Below are 25,310 nucleotides of genomic sequence, written 5' to 3' on the forward strand. Positions count from 1 at the left end.
TCAGGCATAGGTGGACCCAGAGTCCAGAGGATGTTGTCTTGCTGCTCTTCTTGGCTCCTTGGTTGCTTTTGTGCTGGCTTCAGATTTAGGTAAACACTGGCCCTGTGGTGGCTTCTAGCAGCTTAGCAACCTGCTGGTTTCTCAGTGGTTTCAGGGCTCATCCAGACAGGTGTCCAGGTGGTCTAGGCTGGATTGTCAGCCTGCCCCTGATCTAGCCACTGTGGGCTGGCTAGCCATGGTGGTCTGACTGACTTGGCCTGGACCTGCTCCTGGCTACTTCTCCCATGGAATGCCAAGGCTCTTTCTAAGTCAAGGGGATATGGATGATGCATAGGCAGAAACAACAGATTCCACCTCCAGAAAGTATTCTTTGGTTTAAAGAACCTTCCCTAGTACTGGGATCTAACTGTAGAAAAGCGAGTGTCCCCTTCCATGAATAGACTGTGACTTTTGATGTCTAGTCTCTCCAGAGTTCTCGAGGTCCTTTAGGAAGACCTGACAGAAATACGCATTGCCCATGGTGAGTCTTCCCCATATCAACTGATATGTTCAGTTTCCTTGTTGTTGGTTGGATTTTATCAACTCAGTGTGGTTACCAGTGGTTATCTCATATGCATCAGAAACCTCATTCTTAATAAAATGAATTCTGAATTAATACAGTTTCAAAACAGGCTTTTCAAGGCGGGGTCTGGAGTGGGGCAGTACAGGGGGGAGTTGTGGTGGTTGGGAGTTCCTGGTTATCTCATCCAGGGAAATCAGTGGGCATCCTCTAGTTCCAACTCTGGTATGTGAAGAAATATTTGTTTGCCTTGCATAGTAAATCCTAACTTGAAGTTATATTGTTGTCTCCATTAAAAAAAAATATATATATATGTATGTATAAAGCTGTAACAGAATTGTATCAACTCACATGCTTCATTACCACTTATCATAAAATATTTCTAAGTAATACCTGATAAGAGAAATAGATTTCTAAAGGCATTTTTAGTTACTGATACTCTAATGGCATTTGTCCCTTCAGCTGTCAGTATATATTTTATGAAAACGAATCCTCCCACTTTTTTTTTTTTTGTACTTTAACACAGTTTATTTTTCTTCCTTTTTTGACAATGTCCCCATGCTTGCTGTCCTCCCTATATCTGGAGGTCCTTAATAAATGATTGGATGTTTGTGAGCTGACCGCATTTCCCCAAGCTCGAGTGAAGAGCCCAGAGGTAACAAATTATGCCCAGCGGTAACAAATTATGCCATTTTAGTTGCTTTTGTATGTACATTAGTTCAGGCTCAGGAGGTTGGAAACAGAAGAAACTGGCAAATTAAGAAGGAAAGTTTGGAAAGTGGACCATGCAATCTATTAAAAAAAGAGTGAAAACAAAACAAAATTCAGATTTTAGAAATAACACAGGATGTGTACTTGAGGATGGTGTGTGTTTGGGCTGACTTTTGGGAGAGAATACCTGGCATATGTTTGTGGGCAGGGGAAATGTTTGTTTATCTGCTTAATATTGAGATTGAGGGGGAGAAGTTTTAAAATAAGAAAATGAGGTCTGAGGTTTACATGGACAAGTGCAACAGAACCACCAAGGTCCACGTCTGCCATTGGAGGTGGCTTGGAGAGCCAAGTGCCCAGGCTGACACTGTTGTGGTCCTGCAGTCCACTCACCTATCACTGGGTTCTCAGCCAGCATTGGAAGTTTCAATTGGCAAAGTCTCTGGTGAGGCATGTAATCAATCTAGTTGGCCTTTAAAATAGTTTCTTGGAGGTGCATTTGGTGTCTTATCTCCAGATCTTGCCCTTCTCACCATTTGTCGGTCCTGAAAATGGCTCCTGTCTATGGCTTTAAGAAAGTGTCAGGCAGCCATTCAAATTATATAGACTATATATTTTTTTCTGACTATAACAAATATTTTATTAGCTTTTTCCTTCTTCTCGAAGCCTATTTCAAAGAGACTGCTAACAGGTATCTTTATAAGTTGAGCTTATTAGAGGAAGCCCCCTGCCTTGGTCTATAGCCCTTATTTTTAAATTGTTTGGAGCTCCTTTCCCAGCCTCTATCTGGGAGAGCAGAGGCACCTCAACCCTTGCTAACAGGAATTGCTGCCTTTCCTTTGCCATCAAAGGCCTGAGAGGCTCCATAGGTGCCCCACCTGGGCCTCACAGCCCCTCCCTAGCCTCTCCCTGGGATGACAACAGGTCTACCGTTTTGGTCCAACCCCCCAAGATGGCAGGACTAGAGGAGGGGCAGCAGAGCCCAGGGCATCATTTCTCCTTCAGGATATGTATATATTCTTTATTATGTTTTCAACCATTTTGGGGCCCTTTTATAAGGACCATTTGTTTTCATGCTTAATAGAAGCTGCTTCCTGACCTGGAGTAAGGAAGGTGGCCCATGGTCTCTTCAGGGGTATATTCCTGCTTCTCCAAGAAGTGGAGTAGTTGTACCTGCTGCGCACCAAATGGAATGACAAATGGAAGTGCCTGGCGATCCTGGGGACATTGTAGAGCCTCTGGGCATTAAATACATCTGAATGTTACTACTGATTTTGATGCATATTTGCACTTTAAGCTGGGAGGTACTCATTAAAAATTAAAGTGTTCGTTTTTCCTTTTTGAGACCCATTCCATCTCTGCTAGCAGTGAATGTTGCTGTGAATGGAAAACCTAATTAAATCAACTGTGCAGGTCACTGTGAAAGTTTTTATCCCTGGTCCTTTGACAGGCTTTAGAGGATTTATGAGAGCTGGTCAAATAGTGTAGAGGCAGAAAATAACTGCCTTCAGCTGAAGCCCCATTCTGTAGAGGAAGAAGTCTTGTCATATTGGAGGGTGGAGTTGAAGGCCTTGTTGGCCAGAGCAGATATATTGTCACCTGCTCTGTTGCTTTCTTATTTGTATGGCTACGTGTGATGAATGATCACTAATTGCATTTCCTGACACCTGACACCTTTTGTTGACTTATTCTTTCGAAGTGCCCATTACCTGTCTCAAGGTGGGGGGCATTCATTGTTTCTCTGAAAGAAGCACCCCAGCAGCTTGGCAGAGAGTAAGGGCCACTGCAAGAGGAGTAAGGAGGGTTCTAGCCAGGCGGCCTCAGGTTTCTCATCTGTACCAGGGAATGAATAATCTTTACTCGGAAGGTTTTTATGAGTCTGTCTTGAGAACTCCAGTAGGCAATAGTTGGGGATGGGGCAGTAGATGCTGGGGGAGCTTTGTATCAAGACCTCAGCTGTGCCGCTTTATCTTTGGCAATCTCGGGAGTCTTCTGAGCCTGTGTCTTCATTTTATAGATGAGGGGTAATCTAAATTGCCACTTTCATTTTATCCACTCAGGTCTCCTCAGCTTTGAAGACCATACTGAGGGATATTTCTGGCAAAAGTCCTTTCTGTGAGTGCCTTTGCAGCCCCCAACAGCTAGCTGAGGCAGTTGTTCTGGCTTTCCAGCTTCAGCTCCACTGTGCTCACTTCCATCTCCTGCCAGACTGTGGCCTTCCTGAGGAAAGAGACACTGTTTTTAATCCATTTCATACATTTATTCAACAGAGTTTATATCCATGTCAAGCACAGTGCTAGGTGCTGGTTGCTCATTAGTGAACAAGACTAATGGGGGTCCTCAAATTTGTGGACCAGAGCCCATTGTCGGAGACATGGATCTCACTCTAGCTTGGTAAATGTTTCTTTCTGGAGAGGGAATTGGTGTGTTTGTGGCATAAGACTGGGTGGACCAGTTAATGCATAATCCTGAGCCTCAGTTTTTTCCTCTGGAAATGAGGGGATTGAGATAGAGCCAGGTTATTTCTTAGGTATATTATACAGCTTGGGCTAGATGTTGGAGACTTTTGAAAGCCCAGTGGAGAGCCTTAGCTGGGCTCTGAAAGAATAGTTGGGAACCTTTATAAAAAGTTAAGAGGAAAGTGGTACTCATCCAGTAGTCCCTGGGGCAGTTAGAAGCACTATGGACCAAAGCCAACTGTTAAGCAATTTTGAAGAGGTAGATAGGCATCTTTAAGTTAAGATAGACCTGAAATAAGAGGCTTTCTTTCTCCCAAAGATAATTTAAAATTTGTCAGGATCTACTTCCCCCAATGTTATGATTCTTCTATAGCTGGCTTTGCTATGCAGTGAAAATACAACCCATAGAAGAGCCATTCCAATGGAAGCATTTTGAAAATAGAACAAAAATAGAAAATAGTCATAACGTTTACTTGTTTTCTTCCAAAGGCCTAAACTTGAGTTTAAATTTTATTCAATAGTAACCTGTAATATTGATCTTATCTTAGTTTTGAAAGAAGAATGGAATCTCTTTCATCCTAGGGAAGCTGGATATGTCCACTTACTGCCTCCCTGACGTACCCCAATACCTGCTGTTTACAAAAATATCTGCACCAGAGCCTCCTACTGTCTCAGAGGAGCTCATGGCACAGTGAGTGTTTTTATTTCTTTAGGTCATGGCTTCTGGCTTCTTGGACCTGAACCTCCAGCAGAGGAAATGACTGTCAGGGATCTTGCTCCAAATCTGTTACAGAGACTGAACCTGAACCTTCGCAGGGTGCAGACTTGTCCAGGAGAGGGAAGTTTCTCTCTTTGAAAGGCTTTACATTTGTAACGAGGAAAATAAAGATGACGACATCATCTATCAGACGCCAGATGAAAAACATTGTGAACAATTACTCAGAAGCTGAAATAAAAGTTCGAGAAGCCACCTCCAATGACCCATGGGGCCCATCTAGCTCTCTGATGACTGAGATCGCGGACCTGACCTATAATGTGGTGGCTTTCTCAGAGATCATGAGCATGGTATGGAAGCGGCTCAATGATCATGGTAAGAACTGGCGGCATGTGTACAAGGCTCTGACACTGCTGGACTACCTCATCAAGACAGGCTCTGAGCGGGTGGCCCAGCAGTGCCGAGAGAACATCTTTGCCATCCAGACCCTGAAGGACTTCCAGTACATCGACCGTGACGGCAAGGACCAGGGCATCAATGTCCGCGAGAAGTCAAAGCAGCTGGTGGCCCTTCTCAAGGATGAGGAGCGGCTGAAGGCTGAGAGGGTCCAGGCTCTCAAAACCAAAGAGCGCATGGCCCAGGTCGCCACAGGCATGGGCAGCAACCAGATCACCTTTGGTCGTGGCTCCAGCCAGCCCAATCTCTCCACCAGCTACTCGGAGCAGGAGTACGGCAAGGCTGGGGGATCACCAGCCTCCTACCATGGCTGTGAGTAGTGGAAGTGCTCCCCACCCCTTGCCAGAGCATGCTGGCTGCAGATGCAGTAGCGCTAGGCAACAGGTAGGGTGGGTGCCCTTGGGCTGAATAAGATCTTACATCTGTCCTCCATTCTCAGCTTATGACAGCCCAGACAACATTGCTGTTGGTCTGCATCCAGTTATTGTTATGAAGGGACTTTCAGCCCCTTGGCTGCCCTGGCTTGGGAGCGTTGAACCCTCTGCTGCTCTGTGGTCTGGTTCTGTACACCTGAGCAGGACTGGCCCTCAGGGAGAAGATAGGCATAGAGGCAGGTCTCTCCTGCTTCCTCCTTGGGGAAGGACTATAGTGAAGGGGTTGGATTACCACACAGCGGGGAGTTGACTGTATTTGGTAGCTAGGAGGAAACAAATGCTCTTTCTAGATCACCTTGTTTCTTTACTCCCCTATCAAATGTTTTTCTAATGGCTGGGCTACAGGTCTCCTGACTGGCTCAGTATTTTTTCAACTTCAACATCACAGGGCATGAGGTGGTATGTTTTGTTCTCACTTAAAGAACAAGAAGGGGAAACCTCTTCAGGTGTCCGCATGGGCAGGGCCTCTTTTCCCAACGGGTGGACAAGAGTTCTTGGTAATTTGGTTGCATGTCTGGGTCTGCTGGGTAGGGCTACTCTGTTTTCTTGTTTTGCATGTCGGATTACTCTGGGTCTTTCCCCAACATTCAGAAGAGATTTCAGAGAACAGAAGTAGAGTTTAGGGCCTGATGGAAGCTGGTCTCTCTGAGCTACATTGGCATCCTGGTTGCTCATTGAAAGAAGTCCCAGGAATGGCACCCCTCTGCCTTCATGGTGCTATTTTGAGACAGGTGGCCCTGGTCGCCTGCAGTTGTGGGCTGGGGTGGGAGATGCAGAAATTGTGTGTTCTGTCTGTTGACATAAAAGTGCAGGTCCCCATACCCATTCTTTTTGGAACCAGTAACACTATGTCAGCACAACAGAAAATTTTTTTTAGAGGAAGTTGTTTGTAGTTTGACAAACCCCTGTAGACCCTTACCTAGTCAGTGGTTCTCTTACCATACCAGTTACTAACATTTCTTGCTTTTGCAGGTTTTGATTTGACATTGTATAGCCACCAGCAGCATTTTGAGAAATGTGTCAAATAGTTGATTTGCATAGTAAAGTTAGGACTTCCTGCCTCTAGGAATTCTAAATTATTATCAAGCTTGAACAGGTTAGCGTTTTCTTGTCTGATTTTTAGTTATTGCCGTTTCCTCACTTAGTTTGAATGGCTCTGCTTAAACAAAGGTTGTGACCTTTGTGAATGCGCTTGAAAAAATGCAACCTACATCTCTAGAGGTCCCCCTCTGGGCTAGGGTGCCCCCCCACAATGAAGCTTGCCCTTTAAGAAGTAAAGTTGTCTGTTTCTCTCAAGGAGCCTCTTTCCATCTGCCAGAAAAGCCCCTGTGGGTTGAGTTGGTCTCCAGCCTCCTTGGCTCCCTCTTTGGAAAGTGGCTGTGCTATATGGCCATGGAGAGCTGCTCCTCTGCCTGCCTTTTGCAGTCATTGTTCTTAAGAAACTAAAGGATACAAAGTGAGGAGCTGAAATAATGTCCCATTTCATCAGTAGTTTGTGGGACGTTCCAGGTGCAGGGTGTGAAAGGGTGCAGGAGTCCTGGAGGTCTGAATCGTGCCTCTGGTTATAGGTCCTACCTGGCCTTGCACTGGTCTGCCTGATGCTCCCAGCTCCCATGACCCCAGCTCTAATGGTTTCATGTTTCCTCAGACCTTGAGCTTGAGCTGCATGTTCAGGGTCAGAATGTGGTCAGCAGGCTATTCACTGCCTCCGAGTTAGGCGTTGGCCTTGGCTCGAACTCTGCTGCTCCCTCTTCCTCTAATGGCTTGTCTCTCTTCTGTATGTATGTGTGTGTGTCCCTGCCCGACAGCGCCTGAGGCCTCGCTGTGCCCCCAGCACCGCACAGGGGCCCCGCTGGGTCAGAGTGAGGAGCTGCAGCCGCTGAGCCAGCGTCACCCCTTCCTGCCGCACCTGGGGCTGGCCTCCCGCCCAAATGGTGACTGGTCCCAGCCCTGCCTCACTTGTGACCGCGCAGCCCGAGGTGGGACGGCGGTTTGCTTTTCTCCTTCCTAGAAATGCTGGGCAGCTTGCTGGGGTGTGCTTGTCATATCAGTACAGCCAACTCTCTCCCTGTCTCCTCTGGGCCTTGTGGTCCATCCTCCAGTGGACCTAGAACCCTTTTTTTCCTCTCTCACTGGGAGCTCATGTCCTGGCCATGCTCCCCTTGTAGAATCCCACATCACTTCCTAGAAGTTCTGCTGAAGGTTTAATAGGGGATCTGCTATTTGGGTCAGGCATGGGTGGTTGTTCATGCTCTCCTTGTGTCCCCACACCCTGGAAAATTGCAGGGTCCTCTGCTATCTGCCAGACCTAGGTGTGGTAGAAGACCTGACTACTTGGCTTCTTGAGCCAGAAAAATGTGGTTTAACTCTCACAATGCCAGGCAAACCTGAGGGCCTCAGTAGATCGTTGTTGGAAGTCATGTCATCATCCTTGATGCAGTGATACATGCCTTGCTGGGGACAAAATGGGGCTGTTTTTGCTTCTCAATTAATTACTGTCCTTCTTGAAATCCCCATTACTGTGGTAAACAGAGAGTTAGCTGTACTGTCAATTCTAGGTCACAGTGTTTGAAGATACCTATTCAGTGGGTAACTAAAAATGGGGCTTCTCTTTTAACTAATTATTAACGTATTCTGGTTGGAGTCTACAACTGTTGCAGGTTAACTGAAAGTAGATTTCACTGTCACCTACAAGAAAGTGCTCTCAATCTAATCTACCTTTGGTCCCAAGTAGAGCCCTGTTACAGAGAAGAAAGCTGATACTAGAAGGGGCACTGATGAAGGGCCTTTGTGCAACTTCCCAATAAAATAGCCAGCCTTTCTTCATTCAGCCCTGGAAACAGTTACTGTTCATTCATGTCTCATTAATAGTACAGCTTGTTTGACTTGGGCATTTGTGTGATCACCATAGTTTAGCTCTGGGATATTTTCCTTCATTTCCCTGTCTTCCCCTAACATTTCATACAGGATTTTGTAAGGAGGGATCAGCTTTGCACTATAGAGAATGCAAAAGGTCAAAGTGTGTTTTCAAAGACCTCCAAATGCACTGAGTTACATGTCTGTTTCTCCCGCTAGATTTCAGAGGTTATTTATTCCTGGCAGGTTCTCAGTGTTCCCAGAACTCCAGGAGCTCCCCCCCCCTTTTTTTTTTTCCCTGAGTTCTACCCATTCAGTGACTGGGTGACTGGGAAGGTCTGTTTTGAGTCTAGTGGTTATCTTTGTGTTCACCTGGCCCTCCAGCTCTCCTGGTGGCAAGCTGGCTCTCCTGGGACATTTGCATATTAAAATCATGCTGTCATGCTTCAGCCATCCTGCCACTTTCTCTCACTGTGGCCAGAACCAGACACCCTGCTCCATCAGGCCAGTCTCCTCTACCTTTGCAACTTTGGCCATACAATCCCCTCCATTTGGGGGCCTCTCCTGAATATCTGGCTCAAGGTATACAGCCCGTGTAGATTTCTCTTCTCCTTCAGCTCTGGTGGATATTAAGGATACAAATGAGTTTTGTTTTGTTTTTCACAATTTCTCTCGCCCTGCCCTAGGTGAGTTTTGGGCAAACAAGTATTGCACGGTATCACCTTTCATCCTTTAACCGTTTAGTGTATGCATTTTTCCCCATATTTTATACTCTCCCTGCGATGGGGGGTGTTGGAGGGCAGGACTCTACAACTGCTTTCTGTTCTTAGCACCTAACAGAATGCTCACTGTAAGGTAAATGCTTAATATATGTACATCCACAGTTTTGCTTTGAACATACTAGCTTGGAATCCAGCAGTGAAGTAGTCAGACTGATACTAGCCATCCAGAAATGGTTTCATGAAATGCAGGCTGTGATTCAGGGAAGATATTTGTGAGGGGCACACTTAGGACCCCAGAACCTGCAGGGAAGGCCTGATGGGCATGAGTGCAGTCTCAAGGTGGGGGGCGGGGGAGGCCGACTGCTGAGAAGGCCCCTTTGTGGTGCTTTGGCTGCTGTTTTGACTCAAAGTAATCATGGTGATGTTTGAGGACCACTTCCTTTTCTGTACCATATCCATTTACTCTCCCTGTGCCTCCTCTCTCCCTCTCACCTTCCACATACATCTGTAGATCTAACCTTGGAGACCTTTCAAATGCTGTCCATCTCTAGTTCCATGGCCTTGATTCAGTGCCAGCTTTCTGACTGGTGTCCTCGCTGTTAGCCTCCCTGTTTTTATCCACTCTCCAACTTTATAATTGATGCCCTGATCCCAGGACTCAGAAGACTTCTCTGGATACCAAGGGTCCCTACAGAGTCCAGCCCAGAGCCTTTGACATGGCAGATAACTCCTTCCTCTGGTGGTTCTTGGCTGCTCTCTGCCAACTCAGGTCTGCTAAGGTCTGCCTGGGGGCAGTACTCTGAATGAAGCCTGCCCCAGATGCACTCTGGCTCCCATGTTCCTTTGTTCGTTCAACAAGTATTGAGTTCCTCTTGTGTGCCAGGCACTGTGCTATGCACAAAGCAGGACTTGCTGGAGGACTGGACGGAGGTGAGAGGAGTTTTAAGATAGCTCTGATGACTGCCACTGAACAACAGGGAGAAGGAGCTGTCACCTGATGTCAGTCAGGGTGGCTCTTAGTGGAACTGGTTTGAGCAGAGATGGGGTTATGTTCTGTTCATGTCGAAAGAGGCTAGTAGACATGCAGGTAGAGGTGTGGAGAAGGTCTGAGAATTCTAGGGCTTGGAGAGAATTCTGGGCTGCAGATGCCTTTGGCACTTTGGCCTCACTCGACATGTTTCATTGTCCCTGGTACGCTTGCTGTCCACCCTACCAGGGCTTGGTCCTTGGCTCACCTGTGTTGGCTGCTTCACCAGGATCACCAGGTGATCCTGGTATATAGTTGGTGCTCAGGACTGCTGTGTGTAGGTGAAGTCGTGGGGCCCAGAAGAGGCCTTTAGGCCTGAGAGATTGGGATTTGCCTGAGACCACACAGATAGGGCAGCTGGTTTCGATAGAGTGGAGTATGAACAGCCTATCTGTTCCCTCCCACCGAGGGTTCTGTCCACCCTCCCGCATTTGTAGGGCCAGTCACAACGTTTAGCAGGCTGTGGAAAAATTGTAGATGTTCTTGGAGTGGCAGGAACTCACATCAAAGGTGCGACAGGGGTTGGGAGAATTGTCCCTGTGAGTCAGGGTAAAGGTGTGGAACATAGAAATTTCTGCTGTCTTCTGATTTGGACGCTCCAAGGTCAGGGGCTAGAGCCCCCACTTCCTTCATCTTTATGCCTGGGTTAGTCTCCTTGGAGGAAGTGCTGATGAAAGAAGGAATTTCCACGCGCCTTCTCAGCTTCCTTTGTTGCGCTCCCTGAGTCTGTCCAGAGCCAGAGCTGTGCTTTCTTTGCTGCAGTATGATCATGTCCCATGTTGTTGGGTGCCTTGGACTAGCTGTGAGGTCAACTGGCAATATTCCTATTCTTAGAAAAACAAGACAATAGAAATTCTTGTCACTCTCTAATTCCCTCTGGCGAATCAGAACCAACCTGAAGTCTCAGAACCAAAGTGGCATGCTTTGCATGGAGTGAGTGCTGCCACCTCTGGCCAGTTTTCTTGAGCTGTCCTGATGGACTCCCTGTCTCCGTGATACCTTCAGCACTCTGGCTCATGCAGAGAAGCTAGCTATGGTGTGTTCAGGTTTATTCCCAGGAGAATTTCAGTACTTTCTCAGGCCAGCCTTTTCTTTGGGCTCCACATGTAGGGTTGCTCCCTCTCAAACACCATTGACAGTGATTCACCAAATGATTGCTAGAGATTATGACTATTTCATTTACTTGCCCTGCTTCTCTCTAGAAAGGATTGGAGTTGTCTTACACAAGACATGCAATATCAGGGGATTAAATTGATACCAGAAACAGTTGGGACAAAAGAACACAAGGGTAAGAAAATAAGATAAGGCCAGGGTTACGTAGAACTGCTGGAGATGAATCCAGATTTGGCTTTGAACTTCTCAGCCACTGCACCAAAGAGGACAGTTCCCCTTTAGTTGCTGGACAAGAGTTCAGGATCCAGCTGAGGTCCAGGGAGGCTGGATGCTCACTGTGCAAGAAGAGGAGCAAGGCCTGAGAGCAGTCTACACAGGCCTTAACAAACAGGGAGTGCTGCAGGCACTCTGTTCTGACTGCATCCTACAGTCTCCATAGTCTTGCTCTCTGCTGGCCTGGCATAAATCCAGGGCAACATAGGCTCTTGTCAGGAGTAGAGGAATAGCATGGCTCTTCTGCTTCCTGATCAGCCATTCTTAAACTCATTGGAGAGACTCTGAAAGCTTCTCTGTGCAACGTTTCTTTCACACATGTGTTTGGGAAGGCCCCAGAGACAGCGGGCCCTCCCAGGGAGCTGGTTCTCTACAACATAGGAAACTCGGGGATGAGGAAGAGTCGCTGTGGCCCCAGCCCTCCCAGCCAAACAGTGGGAGTGGAGCTGGAGCATATATTTTGTAAGAATTAGTCATCTGAGAAAGGGAGTCTAATATAGGTCTTTTTTTGAAAATGTGAGGATGTGGGAAAATATATTAATTGCTTTAAAAAAAAAAAAACAGTCAAACCCAGCCAGCATGTGCCTCAAAAACCCTCCTAGGGTGTTGACTTGGAAGGAACCTGGGTTAGTTGAGGCCTCCAGAGAGTGTGGGAGGTGGAGAGGAGTAAAGTTCTCAGGTGCAGGCCTAAGTGACACTATGCAGGAACAGGTTCAGGAGGGCACACCCAGGGCTGAAATGTGGTAGCTGCCAGCCAGGTGATTCCCCAGTGTCTGGAAAGGCTAGATACAGCCAGCCCTCAGGAACACCTGGTTTTGGGCTGCATCGCAGTAGATTGTTTTTGAGAAGGGTAGACTAGGAATTTGGTGGAAGCTGGGATTCATTTGATATCCCATTTTGCTGGAACAAATGTGTTCTATAAGTCATGGGACCCCGGAATCTTCAACAGGTACTCAGTCCCAGCAGTAGAGACGGTTGCTGGACTATCAGCATTAGCTTACTCTGGAGAGAGTTAATCTCTTCATGTGGAAAAGAGAATCACAGAGGAAGCTGGTGGGTGATGCCAACAGATACTTGGAGGTAGCAGTTTTATTGACATATCTGTCCAAAGGTCAAACAAAAGGTGCTTGTTCTTGCCACAAGGGCATGGGTCTTCAGTGGGATCCGAATGTGCCGCTGTGAGGCTGCTGAACGGCTGACCTCCTCAGGTAGGCAGTAGTCCACGGCAGAAGGCGTAAAGATTGCCCCTCTTCTGCTTTCCCTTTGTGAGGGGTCTCTCTGTTTCTCATGCTTGCTGGAGGAAGTGGGCAGGACAGGTGTTGTTAATAAGGACTCTGAGATGGACTCACCCAAATCCACTCACTTATCAGTGGTGAAGGCAGAATTTGAATCCAGGTTTTCTACAACTCTTGTTCTCTTTCTTCTATCTTTATATAAAAAAGTAGTTTCTAAATTGTTTTACAAAATGCTTGAATATACAATGTATACCTAATGCAGTTTTATGATTGTGTACACCATCTCATGTAATGCTTTTTTCCCTTTTATGGTTTTTAAGGGCAGGAATACTTATGTAAACTTTCTTAATGAGGACCCAGATCTTAAGGAGCTCCTCTGATTGTCAGATAGTATGGTATAAAACTGAAGCACAGCTATCAAAATTGCTGATTGGGGCAATTTTGATCATTGTTTATTAAACAATTGATCTACCATATATTGAAAATTGGAGTTATGAATACAATATTTATATCTATGCATTTGTCTTTAAAGCATCCTTTGTAGTGTAGGTAAACTATTTTTTATAAACATCAAGAGTGGAGTATGAAAAAGAGAAAAGGGGAGTTTGATTCAGATTCCATTACACATTCCATTACACATAGCTGTGACAGTGTCTGGTTCATAGCTGTTTAGTGGCTAATTTCAAATAATCAATTTCAAGGGGACATTTAAAAATTAAAAATAAAAGGGATGATCTAAAGATAGATTTCTCTGGGAGTATAGAGCACATAATTTACATATAATCTCTAAGTATCATGTTATTCCGTTGTTTTATTTTCCCTCAGTTGTTTTCACTATCTGAAATTATGTGTTACTTTATTTTCTGTCACTGTACTAAAAAGACACTGTAAGAGCAGGAGCTTTGTTTGTACTCAGTGCACAGTGCCTGACCCAGGAAAGGTGTTCAGTAAACACTATTGAAGGAATGAATGCTAAATAAACCTTTTGGGGCGGGGGGTGTTATTTTTATGTGATGTGCTCATCTCTATAGGTGTCTGCTCAAGCATGAGCATTAGTCTTTGGAAAATATATTTTGTAGGCTTTTCCAGCAATATAGAAACATTTTACATATCTGTTTCATTTCTTGAGTTTAGCAAGAGTAGGATTCATAGTTGCTAGTTATTGTTTAGTAATAAAATGCTGTTCCTCATTTGCCAGCTTTCTTTTCTCTTTTCCCTAAGCTACCCACTCTGAAGCTGCCGAGGAGCTTTTAAATGTCTTAAAACCTGACCTGCGTGTCTAACCAATCAAGGCAAAACCTCTGGGATAGTCCCAGGCATCATGGTGGGTTAAAGCTTCCGGCGATTGCAGTGCACACCTGGAGTTGTGCACCTCTGCTCTAGTGGTCAACTCAGTGTAAGGTTTTGTTCAGCTGAAAGCTTCTTCCTCCCCTTTCCCTTCAATTGGTGATTGATAACCAGTAGCAGTGCCCTTTGACAAAATTATTGTCAGCAGGGGATACTCTGACTTTCAGCAGGTGGAAATTGATGTTGCCGTTTGAATTAGTCTCCTGCTGCCTGCTAGTGGAAAGTTTAGTCCTGTCAGCAGAATAACCAACACCCTTCAGATCAGTTCATGATGGCTCACTTCTCTAGTTCTAACTGGTAAATGTGATATGGACATGAAATAAGAAACTCAGCTAGTTTTTTCATAATAAAAGTAATGCATGACCATTCATGATAGTGTAGAAAATGAAAAAAGGAGAAAGAAAGAAATACCCCATAATCTTATTGCAAGAAAAACACACTGTTGTTTACATGTTGGTATATTTCCTTCTGAAAAAAAGTTTACACATTTTCTTTTTCATGGTTGCAGTTATGTTGTAAATGCAATTTTGCATTCCTGCACAGTAAGCATTTTCTCCTTAATTCCCAATCCTGTAAACTTTTGAACAGTTATACTCAGCATTCCACTGGAGGTTCCTAACTCCTTACTTGATATTTGATGGTCAGTGACTCCTTATGTTCATACCAAACAGACCAGTCATTTTCACTGCCAGGGTCCCAGCTGCCTGGACTGTGCGCATGGGCAGTCTGGAGCCCCCGGTTGTGAAGTTTTGCTGTGGCCATTGGTTTGTGGGCAAAGCAAGCAAGTTCATAATCTGGAGAGGAATTGTACACCGCATAAGGATCCACATCCACCAAAGGTGCTGTAGTGACATCTGAATCACACAGGTTTGACTAGTATTCCATGAAAACAATGAATTTAATATTTTAGGTTATGCAGATACCAGGACAATATTGTACAAGTGTCATTCATAATCACATGACATTTTCAAAGCACATTTTTCAAAATGTTAGTTTATTTTTTAAGTCTCTGTGTGCTAGGGCTGGCACTGAGCAGTGAGGGGTTGTTGAGACCTTGCCCTAGGTAGGCTTCCAGTTTAGGAGAGGCAGACACTTTGACAGTGCCTGGAAGGGGGCTGGTTTAGAGCTTCCATGACTGTTGAGCTGCCCTAACCCTAAGCACTGTGGGACAGGGTGAATGCAGGCCCCAGTGTACATTGCAGTGGCTGCAGAGGCTGCCCTTTAGCTGACTACTTACCACCGGATTCCCAAGCCTTTAGCTGACTACTTACCACCGGATTCCCATGAGAAATAATGTAGTCATGCAGACTGATTTTTTTTTTTCCCACCTAACTTTCTATGTGCATTTTCCATGTTGTTTCAGTTAAACACTTGGTTTTAAAGGTTAAATCTTGGCTATTTTACCAAGTTCTGCATGTTTAAGTCTTTTAATCTCTAAAATGACAGTCAGGATAGTACTTCCTCTTGGATTATGGTATAAATTACGTATGCTAATATATGTACTGCACATACTGCCTTGCACAAAAGAAATGCTCTATAAATGGATCATTCATTATCATTGGTCTGATCAGAGTTGTTTTCTGGTTCTCACTGGTGTAAATAATGCTGTGGTAAATGTCTTTGTGCAGAAAGCTTGCTTTTCTAAGGATTCTTTAGATTATGCCTTCAATTTAGAATTCCCAGAAGTAAGATTAGTGGGAAAAGTCTCTTGAAAGACTGCAAATGCTTTCTAAACAAATTGTGTTCATTTGCAGTGCCCCCAACTTTAGATGAGTGTTCAGTTGATAGCCCTGAGCCCAAAATGGGTACTGTAATTTTTTTTTAAGATTATTACTAATTTAATAAATGCAAATTACTATCAGCACACTAATTTTAAAGGCGAGTTTCTTGTTTTTAAGTATTACTCTAGGAAACTGCTCTAGGCATTTAATTTCTTTAAGTTTGATTGAATTAAAAAAAAAAGAGATAAATTATGTCTTTGTTGAAATTCATACCTCGCCCTGTCCTTTGCCTGCTCACAAGTTTGGGTGCTGGTGTTCAGAGTTCCCTCCTTCCTCTTCTGATCCTGCTTGGAGAGCTGTGGGTGGCTCTCAGCTATGAGGACCCTTGTGCTAGTGCTCCACCTGAAGAGCAACTTGCACTGTGGATGAAGCAACAGGAACCCTGGAAAAACAGCAATGAGAAAAAGTTGTTTAAAGTTTTGGAAAAGCCCTCCCTTCCCCACCATACAAGCTGGTGATCTTGTCATGGAGAAGGCTTAATCTGTAGCCCACAGAGAACAGCACAAACTTGTTCTTTTCTTTCAGACAGAGGCTAGGCTTTGAATCATGCAGATGAATAAAAGGACTACCTTTTGTTTCTGCTCCACCCTCCCCCATTTCAGTCTCCACCCCATTCCCAGCAGGAACATGGCCATTGTTCTGGCTCTACCTCCTTCCTCCATGGGTTTCAGCTTTTGTGTCTGTCAATGAGGTGACAGCACCAATATCTCAAGGTTGTGGGGACAAGTCTGTGAGGTGCACTCTTAGAAATCACAGCCATTGTTTTCACTGGAAACGAAACTTGAAAATGAACTAGCTAGTATTTGACTTCCTGCTTTGTGACTAGAACAAAGCTAACATGGCCGTCTGTAGAGATTTTGGCCACGGGTTGGGGAGATGGCTGGACTGCAAACAGGTCAACAGTGTAGAATGCATAAGTACTGATTGTGAGGAGTGAAGATGAGGGGCCCCGAGGGCACACTTAGCAGATGCTCACTGTGTGCTCCTACAGCACCTGGATTGATCTTGGTGCCCCGGGGTGGGGCGGGGGTGTCTGTGGCGAAAGAAGCTGATAAGAATGCTGCTGGTAGAGCACCCTGATGGCACTGTTGGGGAAGTTGTGCTACAAAAGGTGGCTTTGGAGCTGACACAAAAGAGGACAGGTTTCGCTTTCCAGTGTGAGGAATAGAGGGAGAATACACAGTCCAAAGGTGGAAAGAAGCTGGAGGATTTTAGGAACTGATTGGAGGCCAGTGAGGCAGATGCCCAGGGGGAGGGTGGGCTGGTAGGTAGGGCTGGGGCAGGTGATCAGCCTTGGGGAATAAAGAGTCAAGATCCGAGGAGGGTGGTTCCATTCCGTGGATGAAGGGGATACCCACTTTGGTGTGGGTGGGGAGGTGGTGGGAGGGCACCAAGGTGTGCACTGGGAAAGACTGACCCAGTAGCTTCCTAGGGCTGCTGCAACAAAGTACCACATGCCTGGTGGCTTAAAACAACAGAATGGATTGTGTCACCCTTCTGGAGGCGAGAAGTCCAATATCAGTGTATCCAATATCACACTCCCTCTGAAACCTGTACGGGAGAATCCTTCCTTGCCTTTTTCTAGCTTCTGGTGGTAGCCAGTAATTATCCATGTTCCTTAGCCAGCAGCCACAGCTCTCTAATTCCTGCCCTCGTGATCACATGCTTTAGGCCCTTATTTATCTGTGCCTATGTCTCTTCTCTTCTTGAAACGACACCAGTCATATTGGATTAAGGGCCCACGCTGCTTCAGTATGACCTCATGTTAACTAATTACACCTACAACAACCTTATTTCCAAATGACGTCATTCTGAGGTACTGAGGGTCAGGACTTCAACATGTCTTTTTGGGGGACCCAATTTTGCTATAAACCCTGGTCAGAAGAAAGCGCTCACGTGCTGCACTCTGTTAGTAGGGGAAGGGTGAGGTCATGTTGCTGAGGTCAGTATGAGCCAGGCCTTGGGCAAGGAATGTTTCTAGGTAGAATAGAACCTCAGTTAATCCAGAACCTGGCCATTTCTTATCTCCTTCAAAGCTACCGTCCTGGCCCAAGCTCCCTCCTTTGTTCCTCTGACCACTCAAATTTCATCACTGATCTGCTTAGACCTTCCTAATGCCCCTGAAAGGACCCCTGGAACTGCCATGACTGTTCCATCATGACCCTTTGGTCACCCTCTACCTATACCAGCCTCAAAGCTCTCAACCCCATGAGTGAAGCTCGCACCTGCTTTCTACGTGACCTCCTCACTGCCCTGCCCCAGGTCTCTGCTCCAGTATCTCATATCAGAAAGGCTTTCCCTGACCTCTGAACACAGAGTAAGCTCTCCTCTGCCCTGGCACTCCCCTTTCTCTTCCCTGCTTTATTTACTTATGCATTGTCTTTTCTTACTAGAACACATGCTCTAGGGGAACACGGACTTTCCTCAGGCCTAGAAGAGTGCTGGGCATGGTGTGTGCCAGTGTAAAGACAGAGGATCTCAGAGTCCTGTTAGGGTGCTGGGAACAAGCATGGGATTTGGCTGTAAAACTTGGCTTTGAGTTCTCTGGCCAGTTGTGAGTCATTTAACCTTGCTGGGCCCTAGTTACCTCCTCTATGAAAAGGGTTGATAATAAAGAGCAAGACCTTCAGGGTCAGACTTTGTCTCTCACTGGCTAGGTGACCTGGGGCAAGTCACTTCACCTCTAACCCTTCAGCCATTGTCTATAAGTTGAGCATGGCGGGGACAGTACCTCCTCCTAGACGGAGGGTTCATTGAGATACTATAAGTGTGCCATGTCATGTGCCAGGTGCACACACAAGGCAACACACAACAAGGAATGGACATGGTTCTTTGTGGGTAAATGCCAGAGAAGTGTACCCATACACATCTACACATGAAGTATGCTTTAAAATTTTTTTTTCTGGGTGGAATCACAAGCAAATGACAACAGCTGTTTCCTCTTGGGAGACGAATGAGGAGATGAGTGGCTCTCAGTTCTTATGGGCACCATCACATTCTACACATCAGTACTGCAGTATGCATCTCTTCCTAAAAAGTGAGTGACGAAGCCATCATCATCACACCTAACAAAACAATCATACCAATATAATCTAATACCCAGTTTATATTCAGCGTTGCCAGTTGCCAGTTGCCCTCAAAGTGTCTTCCACCTGATCTGTCTAAACTGAGACCACCCCAGAACTACATGTTGCATCTTGTTGTCCTGTCCCTTTAGTCTTACAGTGAATTCTCATTTTCTCATGACTCAAATATACAAGAGACCAGGCCAGTAGTCCTACAGCATTTCTTGGTCTGTGTTTGTGCTCTACCTTGTGTAGTGTTTGGCTCAGTCCTCGCCCTGTACTTTAGTGCACTGGGAATCAGATCTGGAGTCTGGTTTGGAATCAGGACAGGTGTTGCCAGGACCATCATGGGTGGTGGGGTGATGTCACATGACAAGCAGGTGTTGGCTACAGCACCAGGTGCATATGGTTTGTCCCTCTCTTGTTAAGTCACCCCCCATGCCACCTAGCAGCCTGAGAGTGACCTGGCTGTGATGGTACTTTGGGTACACTTCTCTTCTTGTTTTGGCTTTTCCAACATGTATTTTTATCTTTTTTCTCTTTCAATTTTCCCTGGGGTAATCTGAGCTTATTTTCTCATAATTTGTCTCATTCAACTACAAGCAGTCTATCTTGCTCCTCCTTGTTAAAGTGGTAAAGTGAAGGTCCTGGAGGACCCACGGGGAGTAGATTTAGAAGCCGCAGCTCAGGCCAGGTTACTGGATGGGAGTATCCTCAGTGGCCAAGGGTACCAACTCAGGAAATGACCCAGGGAACCCCAGGAACATGTTGTTACATTGAGAAAGGCCCAGTAAGCCTATCACTGAAGTTCAGTAATGAGGAGGGAACTTAGCTAGACCAGGGAACTGGTCACCAGAGTCAGACACTGACCCTGGACTCAGCAGCTCTCCAGCCCCTCCCTCAAAGGACCATAGCAGCAAAAAGAGGAGCGTAGAAACCACAGCCTAGTTGGAGCCACAGTCCTGTCCCCATTAAGGCCTTAGTCACCACTGGCTACCATTTATGGTGTCTACCGTGTAATGGAATGTGAGAGTGCCAGACAGAGCACTCACCCCCAGGTGGTCTGGTGGTCATGGGATGGAGCAAAGAGCAGTGACCTGGGGCAAAACATATGCTCAGGGGAGAGCCAGCTGTGACCTAGGTACTCCTGACCCTTCCACAGGCCCCGTTAGTCTCCATTCATAGATGTGGAAGCAGGAGCCCAGAGAGGTCATTTGCGTGTGGTCTCACTGCTAGTGAATAGTAGTGACAGGATTTGAACCCTCGTATCCCTGTCAGCTGATGGGCACAGGGTTATAAGTGGTGACAGCAGTGTTTGAACTGAGATGGGGTTTTCTTAGGTCCCCAAAGTGTGGCGACCTTGCAGTTTTGCTAAGATGTCAGATGTGCCTGTGTACCCAGCATTAGCTGGGGACACATGGAGATGAGACCCCTGCCCTACATGAGGACCAGGCCCAGAGAGCTTTACCAGAAGTCATGCTGGTCATCTCACCGAGCCGTTTGCCAGTAGGGTTGTATCTCACAGTCTGTTCCCTTTAATCAGCACATGTGATTGCAAAAGCTACTTAAGTACTTTCTAGGAAAATTACAAAAAATAGCTGTGATGAGAAGCAATTTCCTGTTTTTCTATTACCTTGACTGCTTTGCTTCTTTTAAAATTACCCCAAATCGGCCATCTGAATTATCTTTGTTAGGAAATCTTTCAGTCATTGTTATGGGAATACATTTGGGAAATGGGGACCTTCCTGCAGCAAAGGGTGTAGGCATGCAGGCTGGGCGCAGGTGGTCCCTGGAGCAGGAGGAGTGGAGTGCATGCACGAGGGAGGCCCTTGTCTGCCTGCACTGGGAAGTCTTCCTCTTAGCCTGTATTTTGAGGGAAATGCTGGGCTTTTTACAGGCTCTCTAATCAGCCTCTCCCCTCAGGCTTTCTCAGCGGATGGGAAAGGGTAAAAATGACCTTACTGGTGTTTATAATTCTCTGCCGCAGCAAGTGAAAACTTTGAGCTCTTCTAGGTGGCACTCATATGCAAAAGGGTGTCTTAGTGGTAGGAGAAGAGTGATGATGCACTTGATGCTCCTTTAGTGATTAGCTTATACTCAAAATTCCAGCTCTTCCCTCCAGAGAATGGCTGGGTAAGAAAGCAGCCGGCTGACCCAGAAGTGGGCTGTCTCTAGGGCACTTGCTTTTCCTGAGGGTCCCTGTGAGTTGTGGACTTTCAGATCCTCAGAGCAGGGCCAGGGCAACAGTCAGGTGGTCAGAAGGGTCCATTCAGGCTCATCTTATAACTATGTCTGTGTTCACTGTCATGTGCATGGATACAAAAGGCCTTTTATGGGGCTGAGATGCTGTCACTAATGCAAGAACATATCTGCTGGAATCCTCCTTCACAGCTGACACCTCTGTGTGCTCAGCTGATATTCAGGGCTGGTGGCTATGTATTCTGCTGTCTGCAGAACTGAGAGCTGTACATCTGTTTTTTAAAAACCACAGCATTTAGGGGAATACCCTTTGTCTTTAATTTCCACATTGATGTGGTAAGCTATTTCCACATGTGCTTGTGCATTTTTCTAACAGCATCATTTATGGTAGATTTAAACATGTACATTTGCATGAAGCCAGTTTGGCCTTGCAGATATAACTGAAAGGCCCAGAGGACAAGGGAGGCCTCATTTCTCCAGAAGGTTCCTGTTCAGAGTCTTGTCCCATTCATCCCTGGCCTGTTTGAATCATGCTCTGTGGCAGTGCAGCTAAGTAGCAGCCTTACCTGCCAAGATGGGCTCATTTTTCAGAGCACTTTTTGGTGTGTAGGGTAGGATACGAAGTCTTCTCCTTTATTCTCTCATGATTTCCATTTGGTAGTAAATGAAGGATATCAGATGTGCCGTGTTTGTTATAAACTGAGGGTTTTGTGTGAAGCAAGCCTCAGATTCTTTATTAGGAAAGAGGCTCGGACAGGTGGCCTGAGTGGTTAATGATCCGGGCAGTAGAGCCACATTCAGTTGAGGAGAGTCCCCCAGAATTGTCCCCAGAAACATTTTCCAGAACCATCTGGCTTCCTTTGTTTCCATCAACCTGGGTGGTGATGTCTTTGCTTCTAGAGCACAAGAAGACCCAAAACTATGTACTGTGATGGGCATAGGTGATGTTTGGGAACAAAACCAATAAAAAATGTACTTTTATTTTGGTATATTATTAAGAAATCAAATTACTAAGATGGATTTGAGAATATTTTGTTACCATCTAGCTTTGTTTGTGGGTTTTTTTAAATAATGGCAGCGTTTTTTGTTTTTTGTTTTTGTTTTTTTTTTCACTTTTATGTAACAGAGTAAACAGGCAATTGGTTGCTGGCTTTTTCGGGGGGGGGGGGGAGGGTGGAGATGGTTTTTAGGTTGACAGTAAATCATAACAAACACACTGTGTTTCACACCACCGAATGTTCCAAATGAAATCTTGCTTCTATATGTTTTATGTGTTTTTTAAAAATTGTATGACAGAGCAGTGCTGTTTATAGTCTCCTTCCTTGCACTGCCCCAGCCCTCTGCCCAGAGCTCCTTGCAGCCTTGCCTGGTTCTTCATGACCCTAACTGTGTCTAGCCCTCTTCTCTTGTTTTAGTCACTGCAGCCAGAATCCAGCCATCTAGAAACCTCATCTTTCAGGAATCATTCTCCACCTTTTACTTTCTCTGAAAGAGGTATATCTTAAGAAGAAAGTTAAGTTTGGAGAGTTGGGCAGAAGCAGAATTTGGTTGAGTCCTGATGGTTGGGTTTGCTAGAAGGTACATAATGAAAGAAGGAAGCAACCTAATACACAATTAGAACGTTTCAAACAGCTATTCATCAGCTATGAAATTGAATTCTCCATCTGTGTCTGTCCATCCATCTGTACATGCATGTATGCATCAATCCATTCAGCAGGTATTTGCCAGCTGCTCGGTCAAACTTTGGGGGCGGATATAATGGTAAGAAGACAGACCTAGGCCTTCCCTAAGGAGTGTACTTTCTGGCATGACCTACTGAATTGCAGAATGGGGGTGAGTGCTATGAGAGAGAGGAGAATGCTGACCCAGCCCCAGCAAGGAGGGTGTTCCTGGAGGACCTGGAGTGGGGAAGCTGAGCTCTGAGAACTGTGGAAGAGTTGGGTGGGCTGAAGGAACAGCATGCACAAAGGCCCAGAGGAGGACGGAGTGTGGAACCATCCACGACAGTGATTCCATACCTCTTTCACTTGGCAGGACTCGCTTTGAGAATTTCAGAGAAGCTATGGACCCTCTTCTGGAGTAAGAGCACACACTGAGGCACATGCTCCCAAAGCTTTACATCTAATTTCTGGAGGCACCTAGACTCCCTGTTGTGTAAACATCCCGATGGCCTGTAAGCCCCAGCATTTTTCACATGCTAGGCCCAGCCTAGCTTACACTGTGATTGCAATCACACCTTTCTCTGGGGTTCTTTACATCAACTAGGAATTCATGTCTCATCCCTTCAGTAAAAGCTGTTTTTTCAGGAGCTGCATGTAAGTGTTTAAATGAGCTAACTACTTAGAGCAAAAAAAAAATTTCCCCAAGTCAATGCACATTTTTACTTAAAAAACAAAAATTTTCAGGGTTACTGCAGAAACATGTGAGCTTCATTTTCTATGCTGCTTATTGCCATGAGATACAAAGTGAGATTCTTCAATTCTGTGGAAGTCTTGAGTGGAATTCTTGGTCCATAGATGCCCTGTATTCGTTTGAATGATGTTTTTTGATCCAGCTTTTCAATATCTACTTGATCTTTTTTAAAATGAGTTTTTCTCTTTGAAGCAGTGCAACTCTGCAATGAAGATTGAGGTTCTAATCCTCGTGAGGCATGCACCCGATGGCATCTTTTCTTGGTCAGTGCCATGTGGCAGTTGTGAAACCACATTTGACGTTACTTCATTTTAACCTTGAAATAATTCGCAAACCTTTCAATCCCCATTTGTTGGGTTATTGCCAGACTTTGTGAGTGTGAGATGGAAATGGGATGTGGTTTGATGGGGTAACTACTGAGCTTGAACCTCTCCTTTTCATATGGTGACTATTCCTTACCCCTACAGCCACTTCCCCTCGGGTGTCCTCTGAACTGGAGCAGGCCCGGCCCCAAACTAGCGGAGAAGAGGAGCTACAGCTGCAGTTGGCACTTGCCATGAGCAGAGAAGTAGCTGAGCAGGTCGGTGCCCAGGCGGGGGTTCTTGTTAACTACTGCCCCCAGTCAGGGAGGGGTCCTGTGTAAAGTTACATTTAGAAAAGATTTTCAGGGAAGTCATTGCTAAGGGGCAAACCAGTCAAAAGTGCTTCTCAGAAATTTTGCAGACATAGCCAAGCCTGAGGGCTCTCTCTGAACGAGATGAGTATTCATAACCTCCTCCGTATACTGTGTGTGGGCACACAATCGGACTGGGAAGCTTGGTAAGATGAATCAACAATATCCGAGCACTGAGGGGGAAAAAAAAAGGCTAGAAGGAAATTGCTCCAGGAAATAAGAGTGCTTATATTTAGATGACGGAAATGTGTATAGTTTTAATTTTTTTTCAGTTCCCATTTTTCTTTAATAAGCACAAATTTCTTAAAAAGAGCAGGAAGGAAAGGAGTGATTGACATGACATTTCAAAGTTGTCAGCCCTTTGGTTGCAGTTATCAGATCTGTCTTTGTTGGCCTTTGGTTAAAAAGGGTAGATGGGGTCAGATGTAGCATAGGGCCTCCTCTCACTTAGAAGTGGTGTCCAGAGACAAATATTAGAGATAGTTAGGTGGAAATACAGATGAATGATTCTAGTCTATTTTAGTTAAAAGCTCACATCTAGGATTTGTTTTATTTATAATAAGTATAATTAATATACTTATTTTAAGTTAATCATATAAGCTAGGACAGCCCAGTCTTTTGCATATGGTGGCTGTGCCATAAATATAAATTAAATATAATGAATCATTTTTGTTAGAAATCATAGAAATAAATATATAATCATTTTCTGGAAGCATATACATTGAAGGGGGGGATGATGTGATTTTCAGCCTCTATCTAATTCCAGTCTGGGTCGTCGGATTTTTTAGTTTTATAAGGAGACATATCGCTTCTATTATTGGAATTATAAAGCCATTTTCATTTTGAGAAAAAATATTTTAGAATAAGTATTCCCTTTCCTCAATTTGGTAGTGTCTGTGCCCCAGTCTCCCTGGTGGGACCCCAAAGCAGGTGGAAGCCACACAAGGTGGGTGGGGCAGAGAGTTAAACTGAGTCTTATAAATTGTTTCTGAATCCTCCTTTGAAATAACACATAATACAATCTTGAATTTCCTGCTTCTGGCCAGGATTGTTTTGTTCTGTATAGTGATGTCATTACATTTACCACCAGCTTCAAGTTCCATTGTCCTCTACAGGAAGAGCGCCTCAGGCGGGGTGATGACCTCAGACTACAGATGGCCCTAGAAGAAAGCCGAAGAGACACAGTTAAAATTCCAAAAAAGAAAGAGGTGAGTGCTTTTCTGAAAAGGTAAGTGTTTTGAGCTGTCCCGCAGTTGTTGCTAAAGTGTCCCAA

At 45.3% G+C, this 25,310-nt stretch overlaps 1 protein-coding gene across 8 annotated transcripts in view; it reads left to right on the forward strand.

The window, feature by feature from the left end:
* EPN2 (epsin 2) overlaps positions 1-25,310 on the forward strand; it is an 81,828-nt gene that overhangs the window by 29,541 nt on the left and 26,977 nt on the right. For 5 of the 8 annotated variants that reach the window (XM_036223775.1, XM_016145165.2, XM_016145166.2 and 2 more), the window contains 4 exons: positions 4,443-5,212; positions 7,143-7,313; positions 23,832-23,944; positions 25,153-25,245. In XM_036223775.1, coding sequence (XP_036079668.1) covers positions 4,618-5,212; positions 7,143-7,313; positions 23,832-23,944; positions 25,153-25,245 — 972 coding nt within the window. In that variant the 5' untranslated portion in view covers positions 4,443-4,617. Of the gene's footprint in view, positions 1-4,442; positions 5,213-7,142; positions 7,314-17,067; positions 23,628-23,831; positions 23,945-25,152; positions 25,246-25,310 lie in introns of those variants that run through there. The other 3 variants (XM_036223778.1, XM_016145168.2, XM_016145170.2) reach the window with 3 other exon arrangements.

This window comes from Rousettus aegyptiacus, unplaced genomic scaffold, assembly GCF_014176215.1.
Source record: "Rousettus aegyptiacus isolate mRouAeg1 unplaced genomic scaffold, mRouAeg1.p scaffold_m13_p_6, whole genome shotgun sequence".
NCBI lineage: Eukaryota > Metazoa > Chordata > Mammalia > Chiroptera > Pteropodidae > Rousettus > Rousettus aegyptiacus.